Source organism: Vulpes lagopus, chromosome 3 (assembly GCF_018345385.1).
Source record: "Vulpes lagopus strain Blue_001 chromosome 3, ASM1834538v1, whole genome shotgun sequence".
Lineage (NCBI taxonomy): Eukaryota > Metazoa > Chordata > Mammalia > Carnivora > Canidae > Vulpes > Vulpes lagopus.
The window spans coordinates 160785383-160803544 of record NC_054826.1 but is presented as its reverse complement, the minus strand read 5'-3'; the positions used below and the strand labels follow the sequence as shown (position 1 = coordinate 160803544).

Here is an 18162-nt window from a genome sequence, read left to right as displayed (position 1 = left end):
GGCCAGTCCCTCAGCCCGGGTTGGGGGGACATATGCTCTGGGTGTCACAGCATCACATTTTTTTTTTTTTATAGAGACAATTCCGTTTTTCCAGACCTTTGCAGATGATGCGACCACATAGCCACGATATATAGGGCATCCCTTGAAACATGTGCTTTGACCAAAAGTCTTTCCTTTCATGGTGGACGGAGCATTGCAAGATGAAGCATTTCGTTATCGATCTTGTTTCTTGGAGGACTAAGACCCGGAGCAGAACTCCCCAAGAGGGAGGAGACGGGGGTGATGCAGTGAAGCTGGGGTTCCCTCCGCTTGTGCCCCTGGGTCCCAGGGGTGGAAGAGAACACTCGGGTGTTAGGATGCAGGGCGGGCCCCACAGGCAAAGGAGATACAGCTCCATCTCCCCCTAGGAATGTCCCAGGGGTCAAGGCAGAACTTTCCATTGCTCTCCATTCTCATGGCATTAGCCAACTGGGGCAAAACAGCTCCTTGGGGAATTGTCCCCCCCACCCAGAGCAGGGCTAGAGGAGGGAGATGGAACTACATACACCCCGACTTTCTCTCTACCACAGGCCTCTCACCCTCAAGTAACAAGGCGGGCGCCCACGGCTCAGGCTTTTCTGGAAGCCTGTGGTCCGATTTCTCTTGGGTCCCTCCTAAGTGGGGGGGCCACACAGGTGCCGGCCCTTCTGGCAACGACGCGCCAATAAAAAACATCACCCCCCCATGGGCCAGCCCCGGAGGACAGCCACCCACGCCGGGGAACAAGGCCTCCCTGTGGGGACCCCCGATGCCCCGGGGACAGGCAGAGGGGCACCGGGGCCCTGCACCACCTGCTGCCCTAGCAGGTGGATGAGGAGCCTAAGCGCGGCGCCGAACACCTGCAGCCTGAGACCAGGTGCGGGGTCAGGCTGCAGGCCACAAAACGCTGGGCCTGACCCCTCAGACTTCCACAGAAGCCTCCCCAAATTGGGATTCAGCGCTCTGTATCCTGCCACCCCTGGCTCCCCGCCCCCCCGCAGCACCTGCTCCTATGTGCCCTGGGCCCACCTCCCCTCCCCTCAGCTCCCCCCATCACCCCATGGCACCTGCTCCTATGTGCCCTGGGCCCACCTCCCCTCCCCTCGGCTCCCCCCCACCCCCCGTGGCACCTGTTCCCATGTGCCCTGTGCCTGCCTCCCCTCCCCTCGGCTCCCCCCCACCCCCCGTGGCACCTATTCCCATGTGCCCTGGGCCTGCCTCCCCTTCCCTCGGCTCCCCCCCTCCCCCCATGGCACCTGCTCCCATGTGACCTGGGCCCCCCTCCCCTCCCCTCGGCTCCCCGCCTCGGCTCCCCCCCCCCATGACACCTGCTCCCATGTGACCTGGGCCCGCCTCCCTCCCTCGTTCTGAGAACGCAGCCAGCCATCAGAGGAACGGGTGCCGCCCGGCCCGCGGTCTCTAAGACAGCGGCCTGGGCCTGGGCCTGGGCCTCGGGCTGCCTTCTTGGGCTCAGCCGGGGCCGTGGCTTCAATGAGCATCGAATCCCGCTGGTATCGAGGCCTAAGCATGGAGGTGCACTCAAGGCCCGGGTGCTCAGGGAGCAAAAACAAAACAAGGCCTCACCAGAGGCCACCTGCCATAGAGAGCGGCTCTTTCCCTGTCCTCGATGCCAGCCCCCCTTCTCCGCTTCGCCCCAGCCGTGTCATGCACCCTAGGGATGGTCTGTCTCACGTTCCCAACCTTCTGGATCAGGGATCCTTTTTGCAGATGAAGACACTGAGGCCTAGAAAGGTTAAGTGGACACAAACCACAGAACCAGTAAGTAGAGGAGCCAGGGTTTAAACCCAGACTTGCCTGACAGGGAAGCCCATGGTTCTCGCCACCGCGACCCACCACCTTCTCGAACCGTCCCCTGCTATGGCCCACTGGGGTGCACATCACACCCCCGCCCTCCGCGGTCCTCTGGTCTCAGCTCTCTGGTTTGCATGTTGCATTTTGTGTCCGTTCCACAGCCGCTGCCAGCAAGTCTTCCCAGAGTGTTCCGGGAGCTGGGAGAAGCTCTGTGGGGCACTGGGGGGTGGGGGGGAGAAGGGCAGGATGGACACGGGCCGGTAGGTGACAGCGGGTGTCTACTCTGATGCAGGCTACGTGTCCGACCCCATGAGCCCGATGCAGCTTCATTCCTGCCGGAGTAGAGGCCGCTGCGAGGACAGCGGCTGACCGCGTGCGGCGAGGACCTACGGACGCTCTCCCCGGACCTACGGACGCTCTCCCCGGACCTACGGCCACTCTCCCTCCCAACCAGGCAGGCTCGCGTTCCATTATAATGTTTTACCCTCCAAGGTCTCCTCATTATTGTTCATTCTGGTCCTGTTTAATTCCCCACCGCAACTCGGGCTCTGGCTTTGTGGCTACGGAATGACACACAAGACCTGGAAGAACCAGGACCTGGAAGGTCCTTAAAGAATTGGTTTGGATTTTGTAACTGAAAGAACAAATCGGTATCGTTGCTTGGGGATGGGGCCCGAGTCCATGGTGGGCACTTGCCACGTTGTTCTGTGGACTTGTGTTTGAGAACTGTGGGTTTGATGTGATTTTTTTTTTTTTTGGATATTATTCATTTTCCCATCTTATTATGTCACCTCCAGCACCCAGCTCTGTGATTAAAGGTTCTTTGTTGGCCCACAAAAGGGATCCAGAAGCACCTGTCATTCCAACAAGCCGTCTTCTGCCTACACCTTCTTTATGACGTGTCGGTGATGACCTTCAGGTCAGGACACTTGCAAAATGTTGGGCTCAGTCATTCAGCCTCCCCGTACATGACGCCGAGCGCCCTGTGCTTTGTTTAGGGGCCTTGTCGCTGTTAGCACCAAGGTGTCATAAATGCCATCGGTTCAGGTAAGGACACGGGCCCACGAGTGCAAACCCGCTGTGCGAACCAGAGTCTGGCGCAGGGCGTGGGGAGGCTGTCCGAGGCACCAGTGGCCTCCGAAAAATGAGCGATCTGGGGGCGCCTGGCTGGCTCAGTCAGCGAATCCTGTGACCCTCAATCTCAGGGCTGTGAGTTCAAGCCGCATGTCGGCGGCGGGGGGGGGGGGGGGGGGCGGTGGAGGTTACCTACAGAGAGAGTTGGGGGGGGGCGGGGATCTGCTCTCTACGCTCATTCCAACCGGGAAGACAGGATCACTTCCACCAAACAAAAGTTTTGCCATTGAAATGCAGACTTGGGGAAAAAAAAAAAAAGACAGGCAGGAAACCAAGAAAAATCAGTGTGATAATTACTGCTTTTCACCTCCTTAAGAGAAAAAAAAAATTAGTAAAGGAAGATGGGGTACGGGGTAGCCTGTAAGTCAGAGTTTCTAGATCTCAGCACTGCCGATGTGCTGGGGGTGGTGACCACCTTCGTGGGCGCCGTCCTGGGCTCAGGGGGATGTTTACAGCTTCCTGGCTTCTGCGCCCACATGCCAGGCACAGCCCCCCTGGAGAGTCTCCAGACATTTCTAAATGTGCCCAGGGGCGGGGGGGCGGGGCAAAACTGCCCCCAGCTCGAGAACCACTGCTCTAAACCCTGAGAGGACAACTGAGGACCTGAAGAGCAATGATGGAATATTGAACCCGGCGTGGACTGGACTTAGGCAAATCTGCTTTCTCGTCCTGAGTGATACGGGCTCGTATGCAAGGGCAAGGGAATGGGCAAGTGCTGATTGCTCCATTCAGGCCTCTGGTGAGCTTCCCCTGCGACCCCCATCCTCCCTTCTCCCCCCTACTGATTGGAAATTAGGTTTCTTGAGGGCACTTTCTATCAGGACAAACAGCCTCACCTCTAAAACGCTTCAAAAAAATAAAAAGAAAAATAAATAAAAAAATAAAACGCTTCTGAGCCTTTTCTTAGGACCTGTGGTTCCAAAGTCGAAGGTCCTCTGAGCAGCGGGGGGGTAGCCCAGTGCCAGCCCAGCAGACCCAACGCGTGACACCTCCACTTAGCTTCACTCTTCTTCTCCCCCGGCCTCTCGCTTCCCCACCTCATTATTCTGGCGTCATAGCTGCTCTTTCCCACCTAGCAGGTTGCCAAGGGTCCTTCTAAGAAGCAGAAACAAGGAGCCTGCAGTGGCCGTGCAGGTATAAAGCCTTCTGGCAAGGGGCTGGCCAAAGAGCACCTGTCTCTAGGGCTTTCTCCCTCTCTCTAGGCCTCTGCTGGGGCTGCTTGAGGGAATGAGCCAGCACCCAACCTGGGGTTCTTCAGGCCTTAACCCTTTTATGAGTTGAAAGGAATATCTTAAGAAAGCTAAAAAAAAAATAAAAATAAGTGAATATCTACTTTTAACTAAAAGATTCATGGTAGGTAGGCGTGATGCCGATTGCATGTGTGATCAGGCCCGGGCTGGGGTAAAGCGGGCATCCTCCCGGTTTCCCGTGGACCGGAGATCATATCCGGAGGAAGGACAGTTTCCTCTTGAAACACTCCTCGAGAGGGGGATTTTCTAGAAAAAATACGTGAGGCTCCCTCTCTTTGTTTCCTTTAATTAACGACCTTCGCTCTCCACCATGTATCTCCTTAGGTTACCGCTTCCCTCTGGCTCTCGTCTTGTCGAGGATCTGCAAATAATGAGACTAATGTGTCTTGATTCCTGAGAAGGGGAACCTTTTCACAGATGCCAACCTGTAGCTCACAAACCCTTGGTGTTCCTGCACCTCTAATGGGGCCTAAGGATCATCTTGGAGTTTGTCTTGAGATCAGGAGGTTTTCGTGTGCGCGCCTGTGTGTCTTTTCTCCTTGCTGAAAAATGTCTCGCTAATTGCTTTCTTTTTCTGCTGGTAAAAACGAACTTCTGTGATCATGTTTTTGCATGCTTAGCACATTACATTTTTTTCTGTGCGCGTGCAGCACTGAGCTCACTTCGAAGATGTTCAATTAGCTATAATTGTAAGCCAAATTACAGCAGCACCAGGAGAGAGTTATTCCAACAGAGTGATTATTTGGGTTAAATTATTTCCAAAGCTGACATTTCCCTGGGAAAGAGGGAAAAAAAAATGGGTGCTGGCGGTAGGAGAAAAGGCTAGTGCTAGATAATCCATCTGAAAGGAAAGCCTTGACTTCTTTCTTTCCCTCTCTTGGTCCCTAACTTTCCTTCCTTCCTTCCCTCCCTCCTTTCCTCCCTCCTTCCTTCCTTCCTTCCTTTCTTCCTTCTTTCCTTCCTTCCTTCCTCCTTTCCTTCCTCTCTTCCTTCCTTCTTGCCCTAAAACAGTGACCACTGACTTTGGACTCACTCAGACCTCCTACAGGAACTGCGTGACCTTGGGCAAGTCACTTAACCTACCTGAGCTCCAGGTTATTTTCTGTAAGATGGTAGTAATAGCATTTCTCTTGTAGCGTTACTCTCAGAATTACAAATCCTATAAAGCTCATTGTAGAGTTCCTGGCACACAATAGCTGGTATTGTTGTAAATTTTGTTTTGTTTTGTTTTTTTTAATGAGAAAGGTATGCCACTTTTTTTTTTTAAGATTTTGTTTATTTGTTCATGAGAGACACACACACACAGAGAGAGAAAGAGGTAGAGACACAGGCAGAGGGAGAAGCAGGCTCCATGCAGGGAGCCCGATGTGGGACTCGATCCCCGGTCTCCAGGCTCACGCCCTGGGCTGAAGGCGGCGCTAAACCACTGAGCCACCGGGCTGCCCAAATGTTCTTGATCATTACTGTTATAGCGCCACGCAGCCGAAGAGCTGTAGTACAAGACGGGGGCATAGGAAGGGTGGAGACGGTCTTCTCTCATGTGAAAATAACCATCAATGTCCCTAAAACCCCACCTCTGCAAACAGCCGTCTTCTGAGCTGACACTTCTAAGGCAGAGTGAGCCGAGATCCAGCACCCTTAGGCTTGTCTTCCTTGGCGATGACTTACTTATACCCGAAATCAAATCAGAAGAGAAATCAAATCCTTTAAATCAAATACAAGAACCGAAAAGCATTCCCCCCACAAGAGGGATGCTAAGTAAAAATAGCAAGAAAACGTGTATCGAACACCCATTATGTGGCAGGAACTGTTTTAGGTGAATTTAAATGCAATTATGCCACTGAGTTCTCCAAATAATTCTGGAAAGGGAGAAATTTTTTTTTTCTTGCTTGCTCAAGTGGGTAATGAATCTGAGCGAGCATAGAATGGAACCAAGTTTCAAAGCTAGGTTTGCCTCGCACTAGTATCCACGATTTGTTCACTACCCAGTACCTGCCTCCGTTGTGTGGAGGAAAAGTAGCAAATGTCCACCAGCCAGGATCATGGTAAAAGCACACAAATCTGCAGTCCTGCAGTCCTGGAGAAAATTTGGGAATTAGCCCGGGGAAAGTTAGTTTCAGGGACCAGAAACACAAACCTTTTCTGATTGCTGTGGCTCATTATTGCAAAGTAAAACCAAAAATATAATCATCATCATTTTTTTCCCTGTTTTAATTATGGAAAAGAAGGGGCTGGAATAATCTCAAGGCTCCAAAAAAATAAAAAAATTTAAAAAATTTAAAAAAAAAACCACATTGTTATTTTCTAGGCAGACTGAGCCAGAAATGATTGACAGGAGCAAGACTCTCCCCATGATAAGCAGGAACAAAAAAGTTAGGAGGGCAAAGCACGGCAATTAGGGAAGCCAAGGAGTTTCACATTTTCCTCTCCTCATTAGCACACTGGGCAGGGGAGGCAAGGAGAGAGAGCGGCCGTCGCCAGCAGGATCCGAATGCCTTCCTCCTTCCTAGTTGTGCATCCATGTGGTCACTCGAGCTTGCATCCTGGAGAGCTCCCCCTCATCGGTTCCCTTCCATATTTCAAGAGCCACCAGGGCAAAGAGGAGCCAGTGGACACTTGCAATCCCTTCCCCAGGATCCGCCGAACGCTCAGCCGCCACAATAACAGACTGTGGTCCAGGACCTTCGGCTCAGTTAGCACCAGATGCAAAACATGATGGAGAAGCAAAGTTCCTCTCCCTCCTTGGACATCCTACCTTTTATGAGGCTAACTAGAAATAAGAAGAGCAGGGGTTGCACACCTCTCCCCAGGCCAGAGGTCCAAGGCAACACAGCAGCCGACCCAGTGGCAGGGTGCTAATTAAATTAGGCCTTCTTGAATTAAAACACTGCCACGGGGGCCAAGCCCCGCTGATGAGGACACACGTCTCCAAAGCACTTTCAGCCGAGCTTTATGTTTAATTAGTGAGATAAAAAGATTATTATCTCAAGTATCTGCCTCTTAAGCAATGGGCTCGCATGCAGAAGGAAGGTATCTTCACCGTCTTTAAAAAAGGTTTTCGAAGCTCACTAATTTCCACTAACCTCCATCTCCCCTTTTATCTCAACTAATCAGTAAAGGGTACGATTCCAGCAAGACCATGAAATGCAATAAAAATAATTTGAATGTTGGTTTGTCCTTCGGTTTTCTACTCAGAATAATTGATGGTCTGCTTAACACCGCTTCAAAAAGTAATCCACAGTGAAGAACATCAGGTTCTTCTTTCAGCGTTTGGGTTTTGGTTTTTTTGTTTTTCTCCTTTCCCTTTCCAGAAACTCAAATTAGTCTAAGGAAAAAAAAAAAAAATCAATGTCAAGATTGAGGATAATTTGAAGTAATCAGAATAAAAATGAATGGGACACTGGATGATGTATGTTTATCCTACACCAAGTATGAAACTGTAGGGAGCAGAGCAGCATAAAGCAGTTCTTTTTTTTATATATATATAAATTTATTTTTTATTGGTGTTCAATTTGCCAACATATAGAATAACACACAGTGCTCATCCCGTCAAGTGCCCACCTCAGTGCCTCACTCCCACCCCCCGCCCCTTCCACCACCCCTAGTTCGTTTCCCAGAGTTAGGAGTCTCTCATGTTCTGTCTCCCTTTCTGATATTTCCCACCCATTTTTTCTCCTTTCCCCTCATAAAGCAGTTCTTAAGCATCAGCCTATGTCAGGATTCTCAGGGAGTTTATTAAAATACGCGGCTCCGGGCCTCATCCCAGGTTTTAGAATCGGGAGCAGCAAGTTATCAGGAGGTGCGGGACCACGCGGAGAGGCCCTGGCGTAGTGGCTCAAGGTGTGAGCTCCAGGGCTTTAGGGTCAGACGTGGGTGATATTCTGTTTCTTCCCCTCATTACGGGACCTTTCGTGGGCAAGTAACTTCATCTCTCTGATCCTCAGATTCCCTACCTGTAAAGCGGTTATAGGGATTCTTACCTCCCAGGGAAGATTAAGTAAAATGATGCACGAAAAGCACATATCCCGGTGCCGGGCACAGGATAAATGTTCCGTAACGACGGGCCAGGCTTGATAGAACATGACTGAGAGAGGACTCGAGCAAGCACCAGGGGCCGATTATTTATTTCCTGGATGCTAATGAGAGGATCTTGGCTGAGAAAATTTTAAGTGTTTGTAAGACAAGCCCTAAGTTATGGTCCTGCGTGCAATTAAGGTCACGTAACAAAAAGAAAGTGAGGACACAAAAGGCACAAGGTGGATAAAACACTATAACCCGATTTGCAAATACAGTTACATTGGACATGAGCAGTGATGAGTGTCTCCAAGGACCAAGTATTAGACACCTTCAGATCTTCTTGGCCTCACCTATGCCATTGGCCAGTGAGTCACCCACCATCACGACAACCAAGTTTTGGGGGGCAACCTGACCACAGCGTGCCTCCTGTGGGGCCAGGAGGCTCCCCACTGCCCTGCACCTCCCAGATCACTGCTATGAAGCTACTTTATTGCTTGAGGAGAGATGCCTCAGGTTCCCCAGGCCTTTGCAAGTCCACCTGGCTATTAACTAGCATCTGTGCACCTGTGAAGGAAACCTTTGGCCAACGGGAGACAAGAGCCGGGATCCAAATTCTCCTTTCTTCACCACAACCCCTTGTCCCCCCCTTGAGGCACAGCCATTCTTAGTGCTTCAGAAGACTGTTGGGTGAGACTGGCAATCAGTCACCCTTGGTACCAAACAGCATCCAGCTCACTACCACATTGCAGGGTTGGCACCCCCTCCTCCCCTCTGCACACCTACACGCCTCGTTCCTACTTCCAGGGATTGCATTCGTGCTGAAGAAGGAAGCAGCCTGTGAGCGTTTGCTCAGGCTCTGCTTTCTGATGAAACCAAACTACAGTAGACCTGTATGAAGATGATTGGGATTTTGACCACTCTTTCCTCCTTAGTGAGGCGTGGTTTGCAGAATGAAGGAGTAGGCTGTTGAAGAAGAATGCAATTAGCCTAAGAATGAATCAGCAGATGAATGAGGGGCTCCAGAGCCTGCTGGAGCTCTGGGATCACAATTTCACAATTTCAATTTCTTTCTTTTGCCCCTTTTGAGTATCCTGTTGTCTCTACTGCTAAAAGATCAAGTGAGGCATGTTAAAAATGTTAAGCTTCTTTGAGTGAAAATCTATTCCAGGAGGGCAGCATCAAGCCCGAAGTGGTTAGGCCTGGTCCACCACCAACAGGAGATGTAGAGCAAGACTTTTATGGGAGACTCCGGAGCAAAGCAAAGCAGTTATTGATTGGCTACAGTTTAAGCAGTTGCCTTATTTGGAAAAGCTCAGTTGGCTCTTCGTGACTGGTGGCTCTTAGGTTTTTGATTTCCTAACCCTGAGACACTGATAGGCTTAGGCCTCGGTTTGCTTATGTGAGGTGCTGAGGTAATCAGAGCCACGTCAGTCCCCTGGGCTCCTTTTCTAATTAATCTAACACCATTTTTCACTCTGTTTCAGTCTGTTATGTGGGAGACGTTGTGCTGAGCACGACTGTGTTTGGTCACGTCCTTTCTAAGTACCCTGAGCACCAGCAAAAGTAGTACAGATGCGGGGTGTTTGCTTTCCTTGCTCTACATTTCAATAGGCTGATTTTTACCTCTTCCTTTCTGATTCTTGTTATTTCTCTCATCCCACCAATCTGCTAACTCATTTTCTTACTTTATTCCTGTATTCCTATTTCGCCATCGTTGCTGGTCTTTATTTTCCTTGAAACCTTGTGTTCGGTGTGTTTCTGCAAGTTGGAAATGACTTTTTGCCTGCCTTTCCAGGAAGGCCCATCATTTCTATAAAAATGACTGGCTTCCCGGCATTGCCAGGAGGGCACTGGCCACTCGATGTCCCACCCCCAACAAACTCCATCTCTATGGTGCTTCTCATTGTTTTAGGTTAAGCATTCTTCACTCCTAGGGAGGTCTGATCAATCAAGTGCTTTTTTATTGTTTTTGCCTTTAACTCTTCAACGCTCCTAAAATAGGAGCTTCCCTACCTTTGAGTACCAGTCCCCGAAAGCATAAGGGAGCAAATCCCCAAGTTTTGTCATAATAGAGCCTGGCTTACTCCAGTATAACTCCTCCTTAGTTTCAGTAATTGCCTGCTCATCCTTCAAAGTCATGGTTCTTTACAAAGAGAACAAGGAAGCAGAATTAATTAATAGAGGACTGGCTGGATTGGAAAGGCACCAACTTAAAGGTCGAGAGGGGCATGAAAGGCGATAGAGTATTGACACAAGATTGTTAGTCTACTGCTCTGCAGAACCCCAAACCTCTCAAAGTTCTTTTTGGCGTCCACATATTCACCAAAAACCTTCCACCTTCTACCGTACAAAGTACAAAGTCAGTGCATTTGGGGCCAAGTTCAACTGGTCAAACCTATGCAAAGCAAGCACATTTTTAAAAAATTCTAATAATTAAAATAATTGGCTAGCTAAGAAAAGACTGTCCCAGTTAATTGGTCTCCGCTGAAGAAACATTAGGCTTTGGGGAAAATGCATGTTTAATAGAAGTAATAAGTTATTAATACAAATGGAAATTCTGCAAAATGTAAAATAGTGAGTAGTGGAGAATGTTCAAGTTGCTTGCTAAAGCTCAATTAGTTTGTTCCCTTCTCCCTCCCTATCCATTAAGCTGTTAATTGACTTAAAATATTAATACAGCTCAAGAATCACAGAGAGACACCTCCTTATTTGCAATTTTCCTGTCAAATGTCTTACTACTGTATCGAAAATGATTATTCATAATATGAGCGTACATTGCAATTAATCAGAACCACAGCAATGGGAGTGTTTACGAATGTTAGTGTTCTCAGTCTGGTTAAAAACAGATCCTCCTTTACCCCCTTAGAATTTTGAACAATCTCCTTTAAAAGGCATGTTTCCTCTTTTTTTTTTTTTTTAATGGAATCTATGGAGTTCATTTTTCCCCGTGGTGCTAATTTAGGGTGTTTATTTGTAAACATGGTGCCTTTAATAACTATCAACATAACATTTGAAGGGAGCCATTAGTCGGGTCTCCAAGGAGACGACTGGTTTCCTACACTCGCATCCAGGGGCTTGTCCCCCAGCATGGTCACTCAGGGATCTCACAGCAGGCAGATGAAGTTTGTTAGGCCTAGTTAGGGCTCTGGCCCAGGTGCCTTTGGAGAACTAGGATAAACCATGAGTGTGCCGCAGAGTCCCTATTTCCCACTCTTTTAAGGCCTGGTCAAAGAGAGGCACAACATCTTCCTTCACACGCCCTTGCCTCCTAGGCCTTAGTCTAGTTTCCAGTCTGCTATATTTTTGTTTAACTTTTTATTTTAGATAACGATCAATTCACAAAAATTCACAAAAATCGAGTACGGGGAGATCCTGTGCGTGTGGACGTAGCTTCCTCCAGTGGAACATCTTATGCTTCACTATAGGACAATATCAAACCCAGAAGTTGACATTGGCCTACTGCTTTTTGTTGTTGTTGTTGTTGGGGCCTGTTACTCACTTTTAATTAAGAAGATGCTCTGAGCCCTTATTCTATCGGCTGCAGTGGACAAGTTACAGGAGAGTGAAAACAATTGAAAAATGAGGCTCTCAGAAGATAGAATATGTAAACCCTTTGCTTTTCTAAGGTTTCATACAACCTAGTTGTCTCCATGACCCATAAATGAACTCTTCCTTGGAGATGAAACATGTGAAGAAACAGCACCAACAAGAGCATTACAATTTTAAATGCCACTAAAAAGAGCGCTGCAACGTTATATGCCAATAACAAGAGCACTGCGATTTTAAAATCTCTTCCCAACCATTTCAAGACAATTGTGTTAAACCATCATTTAAGAAGCTATCGTTGTTGAAAAAGCGGAGTCTCAATTGCTGGCATCTGCATAGTCAATCCAAACCTGATTTTGGGGAACTTGTGCCTATGAATATTTGAAAAATATATATATATTCTCTTGCTTTATGTTTAAATGATGTAATTATTTTGAAGATTATGTGGAAAAGTGCCTTTTGTAACATAAAGACTCGATATCTCAAGAGTCTTCCCACTACCATACAAGTAAATCCTTTATAAAACTTTTTTTTTTCTGAACTTACAAAGAATAAGGAAATTCTTTTTTAAAGAGTGAGCTAAGGACACCTGGGTGGCTCAGTGGTTAAGTGCCTGCCTTCATCTCAGGTCATGATCCCACAGTCCCAGGATCGAGTCCTGCATTGGGATCCCTGCATGGAGCCTGCTTCTCCCTCTGCCTATGTATCTGCTTCTCTCATGAATAAATAAATAAAACCTTTAAGAAAATAAGAGTGAGCTAAAACCATCAGTGTTTGGGGTAAGCCCCAGGGAAGAACAAGGTTGCCCTGAGAGCAATGAAATATTAGAACAGAAATTGGAGATTGAGCCTTGAGCCTACGGGGCGCGGGGGCGGGGGGTGCGGATTTTTTATAAAGACCAATACCTTAAACTGGACCCTGAGAGAATTATTCACACACTAACTCAATATTCACAAACAAATGAGAAACAAACCGCAATGGATGAAACTCGGCAGAAGTAACCATCTATAGATGCAGACTGCTCGGGACACTAGATGGTAGAAGGATCCCTTTCAGAAGAGAAAATAACTCCGCAGAAAATACTCTAATTTTAAAAACGAAATGATGCAAAGTAGGAAGAACTTAGCGAGCAGCATGGGATCATCGGAAACGAACAGATAGATTTGGGTTAAAGACCAAACACAACGTTAAGAAATGACAAAAGTGTCGAAAGCACAGACTGGGTGGTGCATTAAGCAGAGGATGAGACGGATGGCTACATGAAAGAGAGAACTGGCAGATGGCTCTGAAGAAATGACACAGAATGCCACATGTAGGGACAGAAAGGTTGAAAAATTTCAGAGCCTTTTCACCCATCTGTAAAACATGAATTAAAATACCTGCCCTATTTTGTCCTGTTTGCCACCAGATTCTACTCCATGAGAACAGTGCGCGCTCTGGGGGACAAGGACCCGTCAGGACAAACGGCCGTCACACACCAACAGGGTACAATCTGGACGCCCTCTGCCCCCTTCAGTCCCTTTCCCTCAGGCGATCCCTTGGCTTGGGTGGCTCCGCTGCACAGCCAGCTCACACTGAGTCTTCGGAGATACCCGGACCAGAGATGGCCCCGGGCCCAGGCCCTCTGGGGTGGGGGAGCACGCCTCACGTGCGATGGCTGGCCAGGAGCCCACCGGGCCACACATCCGCCGGGACCCAGCTGCCCAGATCCTACAGTTTGAAAGTGGAGATTAAGATTTGGAAATGATAGCACGTAAGCACTGAGGGAGAAGCATTCTCCTCTGGAGGAGGCCTCATCTTGGAGCCTGAGGGAGTGGGACTCATATATGGCCTCTCAGGTGACAGAGAAATGATCCCAGCACTATTCTTGTTTTTTTTTTTTCTTTAATTTTTATTCTAATTGCAGTAAGTTAACCTACAGGGTTGCATTAGCTTCAGGGGTACGATCTGGTGATTTGACACTTCCACACATCCCCCGGGCTCACCCCGACCAGCATTACCCTTGTGACTGTGGTATGTTGTGCTTCGGAAGCCCTCCTCCACGGGGAGGGCAGGATGCAGTGTTGTGCCTAAGACAGCAGGCCTCAAGCAGTGACTCTCTACCCTAGCTGCCCAGGGAGCTTTAAAAAAGGCTGGCACTGGGTCCTACTCCCCAGAGATTCTCATGGGCTGGGGTGCAGCCTGGCATCAGGGCTTTGGAAAGCTTCCCTGTAGATCCTAATGTGCCACTCGAGCTAAGAACCTTAGAGAATGGGGGGCTTCACACATCCGTGGGCATGTGTCACCTGGCAGGCTTTCCAACACAGGCGGAGCTCCACACCCTCAGTCTGGTCTCCAGCCCAGCAACAGCACTGGGGGACTTGTTAGAAAGGTAAGCTCTTAGGGCTCCTGGAGGGCTCCGTGGGTTGCTGTCTGCCTTCAGCTCAGGTCATGGGTTCAGGATCCTGGGATCGAGTCCCACATCGGGCTCCTTGCTCGCTTCTCCTCCTGCCTCTGCCTGCTGCGCTCCCTGCTTGTGCTCTCTCCTTCTATTAAGTAAATAACTAAAATCTTTTTTATAAAAGGAAAGGAAAGAAAAGAAAAGAAAAAAGAAAAGAAAAGATAGAAAAGAAAAGAAAAAAGAAAGAAGAAAAGAAAAGAAAAGAAACAAGAAAAGAAAAGAAAAAAGAAAAAAGAAAAGAAAAAAAAGAAGAAAAGCAACGCAAACTTTCAGGTGCCCTGCAACCCTGACAAATGGGAAACTCTAGCAAATTCTAATTTAATCAGCCCTCCAGGAGATTCTAATGCAAGATAAATGTTGAGAACAGTCCTACCACAGATGGACCCATTTTCTTCTGGGTTCAGTCCCCTCGGAGACACTTTCTAGCTCCGTGCCCTGAATATGTCACCTCACCATGGGCTTGCGTCTCAGTCTCACCATCTGTGAAATGGGGCTAACGGTACCTTCCTCACAGCCTTGTGAGGCTTAATGAATAAAAGAATAAAGAGTAAAATAGTAAAAGCAAAATATGTTGAGCTGTAGGAAACCTGCCAGACCAGGATTCTGAAGCCACATTGACCGTCTACTTTTTCAAAGCAGGAGTTGAAGTCTGTTACAAAACCTTGACTACGCGTGTTAATCTCACCGTGGAGATTTTTTTTTTAAAGTCCTGATGCTGGGGATCCCTGGGTGGCGCAGCAGTTTAGCGCCTGCCTTTGGCCCAGGGCGCGATCCTGGAGACCTGGGATCGAATCCCACGTCGGGCTCCTGATGCATGGAGCCTGCTTCTCCCTCTGCCTGTGTCTCTGCCTCTCTCTCTCTCTCTCTCTGTGACTATCATGAGTAAATTAAAAAAAAAAATTCTAAAGTCCTGATGCCTGACTCTCACCCCTCAGGGATTTAAAAAAAAATTTCCATGTGCAGCTAACATTGAGAACAGAGATTTAGATTCCAGTTTGTTAAGCCAATTTGCATCGGCTCAGATACGTTTATAATTTGTTGACTCCTGCTGCCGAGTTCTGGGCTAAGCAGGCGGCCACTAACCTGATGATTAGATCAGTGGGGACAGTGTGCATTCTTAGAGATTTGCTTTCCTTTAAATTAATCCACGACGGGGGTGTGCGCGCGCCTGCACTCGAGTGCACGCATCAAGGTAACTAGCATTTGGGATTTCTGCTGTCTCTGGCTGACAGCCTTGGCCCAGCGGCGGAGGCTTGCCAACACCTGCCGGCAAACCCTATAATCCAGACTCGGCAAGCGCCTGTAATCCCAACTGCTGAAATGTCTCACTCTGTCTCCGAAAACCTGCCTTTCAGTGTTTGCAAGGCAAGAATTAAGTTAACGATCCTAAAACCAAGACAGGCAAACAAACACAACTGACCAACATGTAGAGACTGAATGCAATTAGAAACTGGGGTTTTGCATCTCCAAAAAAGAAAATCTGATGACCACCAGCGCTGTGAAGCGAAACAGGCTCTAGACTAAAGGTGGGAGTTCTCATCCTGTTTTGTTCCCTAACCGACGCCCATCCCGTTCCTCAGACCGTCCGGGCCCCTGCTTTCCCAACCTGGTATCTAAAAAGGGAAGTGTACAAATTGAACTTCAGTAAAAACTATATTTAAAAAAAAGGGGGGGGGGTGAAGGATACAGTCCTTGATCTCTAGTGACCCTATTACCGTTAAATGTTATGAAAATATCATTTCCCCTTGCAGTCAACAAATTCAGATGCTTCCTGCATCTTACCAACATCAATTAAATTTGGGCTTAAAAATTTTCAGGACAGGGCAGCCCGGGTGGCTCAGTGGTTGAGCGTCTGCCCTTGGCTCAGGGCCTGATCCTGGAGACCTGGGATCGAGTCCCATGTCAGGCTCCCTGCATGGAGCCTGCTTCTCCCTCTGCCTGTGTCCCTGCCTCTCTCTGTGTCTCTCATGAATAAATAAATAAATACAATCTTATAAAAAAAATAATAGTCTTAAAAAGAAAGATTCTTTAAAAAATCACCCATTCCACCATGGGATCAAAGGGCGATTTGTTCTCACACCAGTTATTTCCGCACTTTAAGGAGTACTAAGATCTCTGGCATATGGCAAGGGAGGATTAGTCTGCACGGGTGCAGCACCACTCACCTGATTGCTTTTTCGGCAGGTTGGCAAAATACAGTCCTCAGGCCAAATCCAGCCCTCCATCTTTCTTTTGTAAATAAAGTTTATTGGAACACAGCCACACTTGTTGAAGTATCGTCTATGGCTCCTTTTGCCCTAACACGACAGGACTGAGTAGTTGTGCCTCTATGTCCCGTAAACCTCAAATGGGCAGTGCCTGCTTCTTTGTAGAAAGACTTTGCTGCCTCCTGCTCCCTGGCACTGGCTTTGTTTGCTGGAATGAAACTGTCCACGGGCCTGGCTGTGTACTTGGACGCGCTCCAGGGCCACACGCTCTTCCCTACAAACAGCTAGACATTGTGCCAGGGCTCTGTCCTTGTAGCAACCCCAAGCTGCGTGATCCACCCGCCTATTTCCCCGACCATCACTCCCGTAGTGTGTAGCCAAAGCAAACTCCATACATGGATCCAAATTTCAGCAGTTCAATTCTGGTGGCTGCCGTGCCTTGCAGCTGGGGTGACGGCCGCCGGGGGCCAGTCACCTGGTCCCTTACACCAGTGCCCTTCAAATATTTTTGCTCACGTAACGGCCGAGAGAGCTTTGAAAAGCTGTCCGTGCCCCCTTACACGTTTTCTCATCAACGTCTGCAAGTTTTTCATGTAGGTTTAAATAGTAAGAGATGTAATTTGTAGCAATGGGATGTTCTAAGATGAAACAGTTGACGTCTCTTTTCCTAAATGCGTCCAAAGAAGTCAAAAGGGATGCGGTGGGGTGTCCACACACTGCCCCCTTCGAGGTATTCATTCATTCTGGGGTGGGATCTGCCGCTGGCTCATATCTGAGTCTCCCCACAGGAAGTGCTTCTGAGGGAACGGAGCCACGTAGGCAACGGTTACGCTACCTCCTGAGGACACAGCCACCATCAGTGACTGGCTCGTTGTGGGGACTCAGAGACCTGGTCCCTTCTGCCTCATCCTGCCCCCTGCCATGGGATCCGGGGCTCCCGGTACAGGCCGCAGCCTCCGGGGTATTGACATCAAACCCCATTCTGAGTCCCTGACTCTCCCACAGTGTTATTCCAAACGCAACATCCCAGGAAACCTGCTGCACACAAACCTCTGTCCTAGAGGGTTTCTTGGGGAACCTGACTGAAGATACCCATTTTCAAAAGTATATAACTAATCTCTTCTTTAGCATTAGGAGAACTCATCGTTTTTTCCCTTGCTTTCTGCTTTACCCACAGATTTTTATCCCACTGTAGTCTATTTGTGTGGTTGAAAGTCCTTTGATTCCCTCTCGTACTTCCCTGTCACTAAATTATTATATAAAGTAAAATTTAAAGGACATTTTTAAAATGTTAGGTCCAGGATAACAAACATACTGTGTTCTATTAGTTCCAGGTGTACAATAGAGGGATGCAACAATTCTCTCCATCGCTCAGTGCTCATCATGAGTGTACTCTTTGTCTTCATCACCTATTTCACCCATCTTCCATCCCACCTCCCTTCTGGTAACCATTACTGGGCTCTCTATAGTGAAGAATCTGGGTTTTTTTTTTTTTTGTCTCTTTTAAAAATTTTCTTATGGAGCAGCCCTGGTGGCTCAATGGTTTAGCGTCACCTTCGGCCCAGGGCGTGATCCCAGAGGCCCAGGATGGAGTCCCATGTCGGGCTCCCTGCTTGGAGCCTGCTTCTCCCTCTGCCTGTGTCTCTGCGCCCCACCCCCCCCGTGTCTCTATGAATAAATAAATAAAATATTTTAAAAAATTCTTATGAACATAGGTTTCCATGTGTTAAATCTCTTC

General features: G+C 48.3%; 1 protein-coding gene and 1 long non-coding RNA gene across 3 annotated transcripts in view; one reads left to right on the top strand and one right to left on the bottom strand.

Annotated features, from left to right (window-relative positions):
* The window catches only part of LOC121487663 (serine/threonine-protein kinase TNNI3K), a 282331-nt gene extending 279320 nt beyond the window's left edge, over nucleotides 1–3011 (top strand). Inside the window, exon 24 of one of the 2 annotated variants that reach the window (XM_041749611.1) lies at nucleotides 2123–3011. In XM_041749611.1, coding sequence (XP_041605545.1) covers nucleotides 2123–2199 — 77 coding nt within the window. In that variant the 3' untranslated portion in view covers nucleotides 2200–3011. The remainder of the gene's footprint in view (nucleotides 1–2122) is intronic. The other variant, XM_041749610.1, reaches the window with a different exon arrangement.
* Nucleotides 3012–5539: 2528 nt separating this feature from the next.
* On the bottom strand, nucleotides 5540–16587 carry LOC121486113. Its single transcript, XR_005986532.1, has 3 exons — nucleotides 16383–16587; nucleotides 8195–8350; nucleotides 5540–7539 (listed from the first exon to the last, which is right to left on the bottom strand). It is a non-coding gene; the product is annotated as an uncharacterized LOC121486113 (long non-coding RNA).
* Between the last annotated feature and the right edge of the window lie 1575 nt (nucleotides 16588–18162).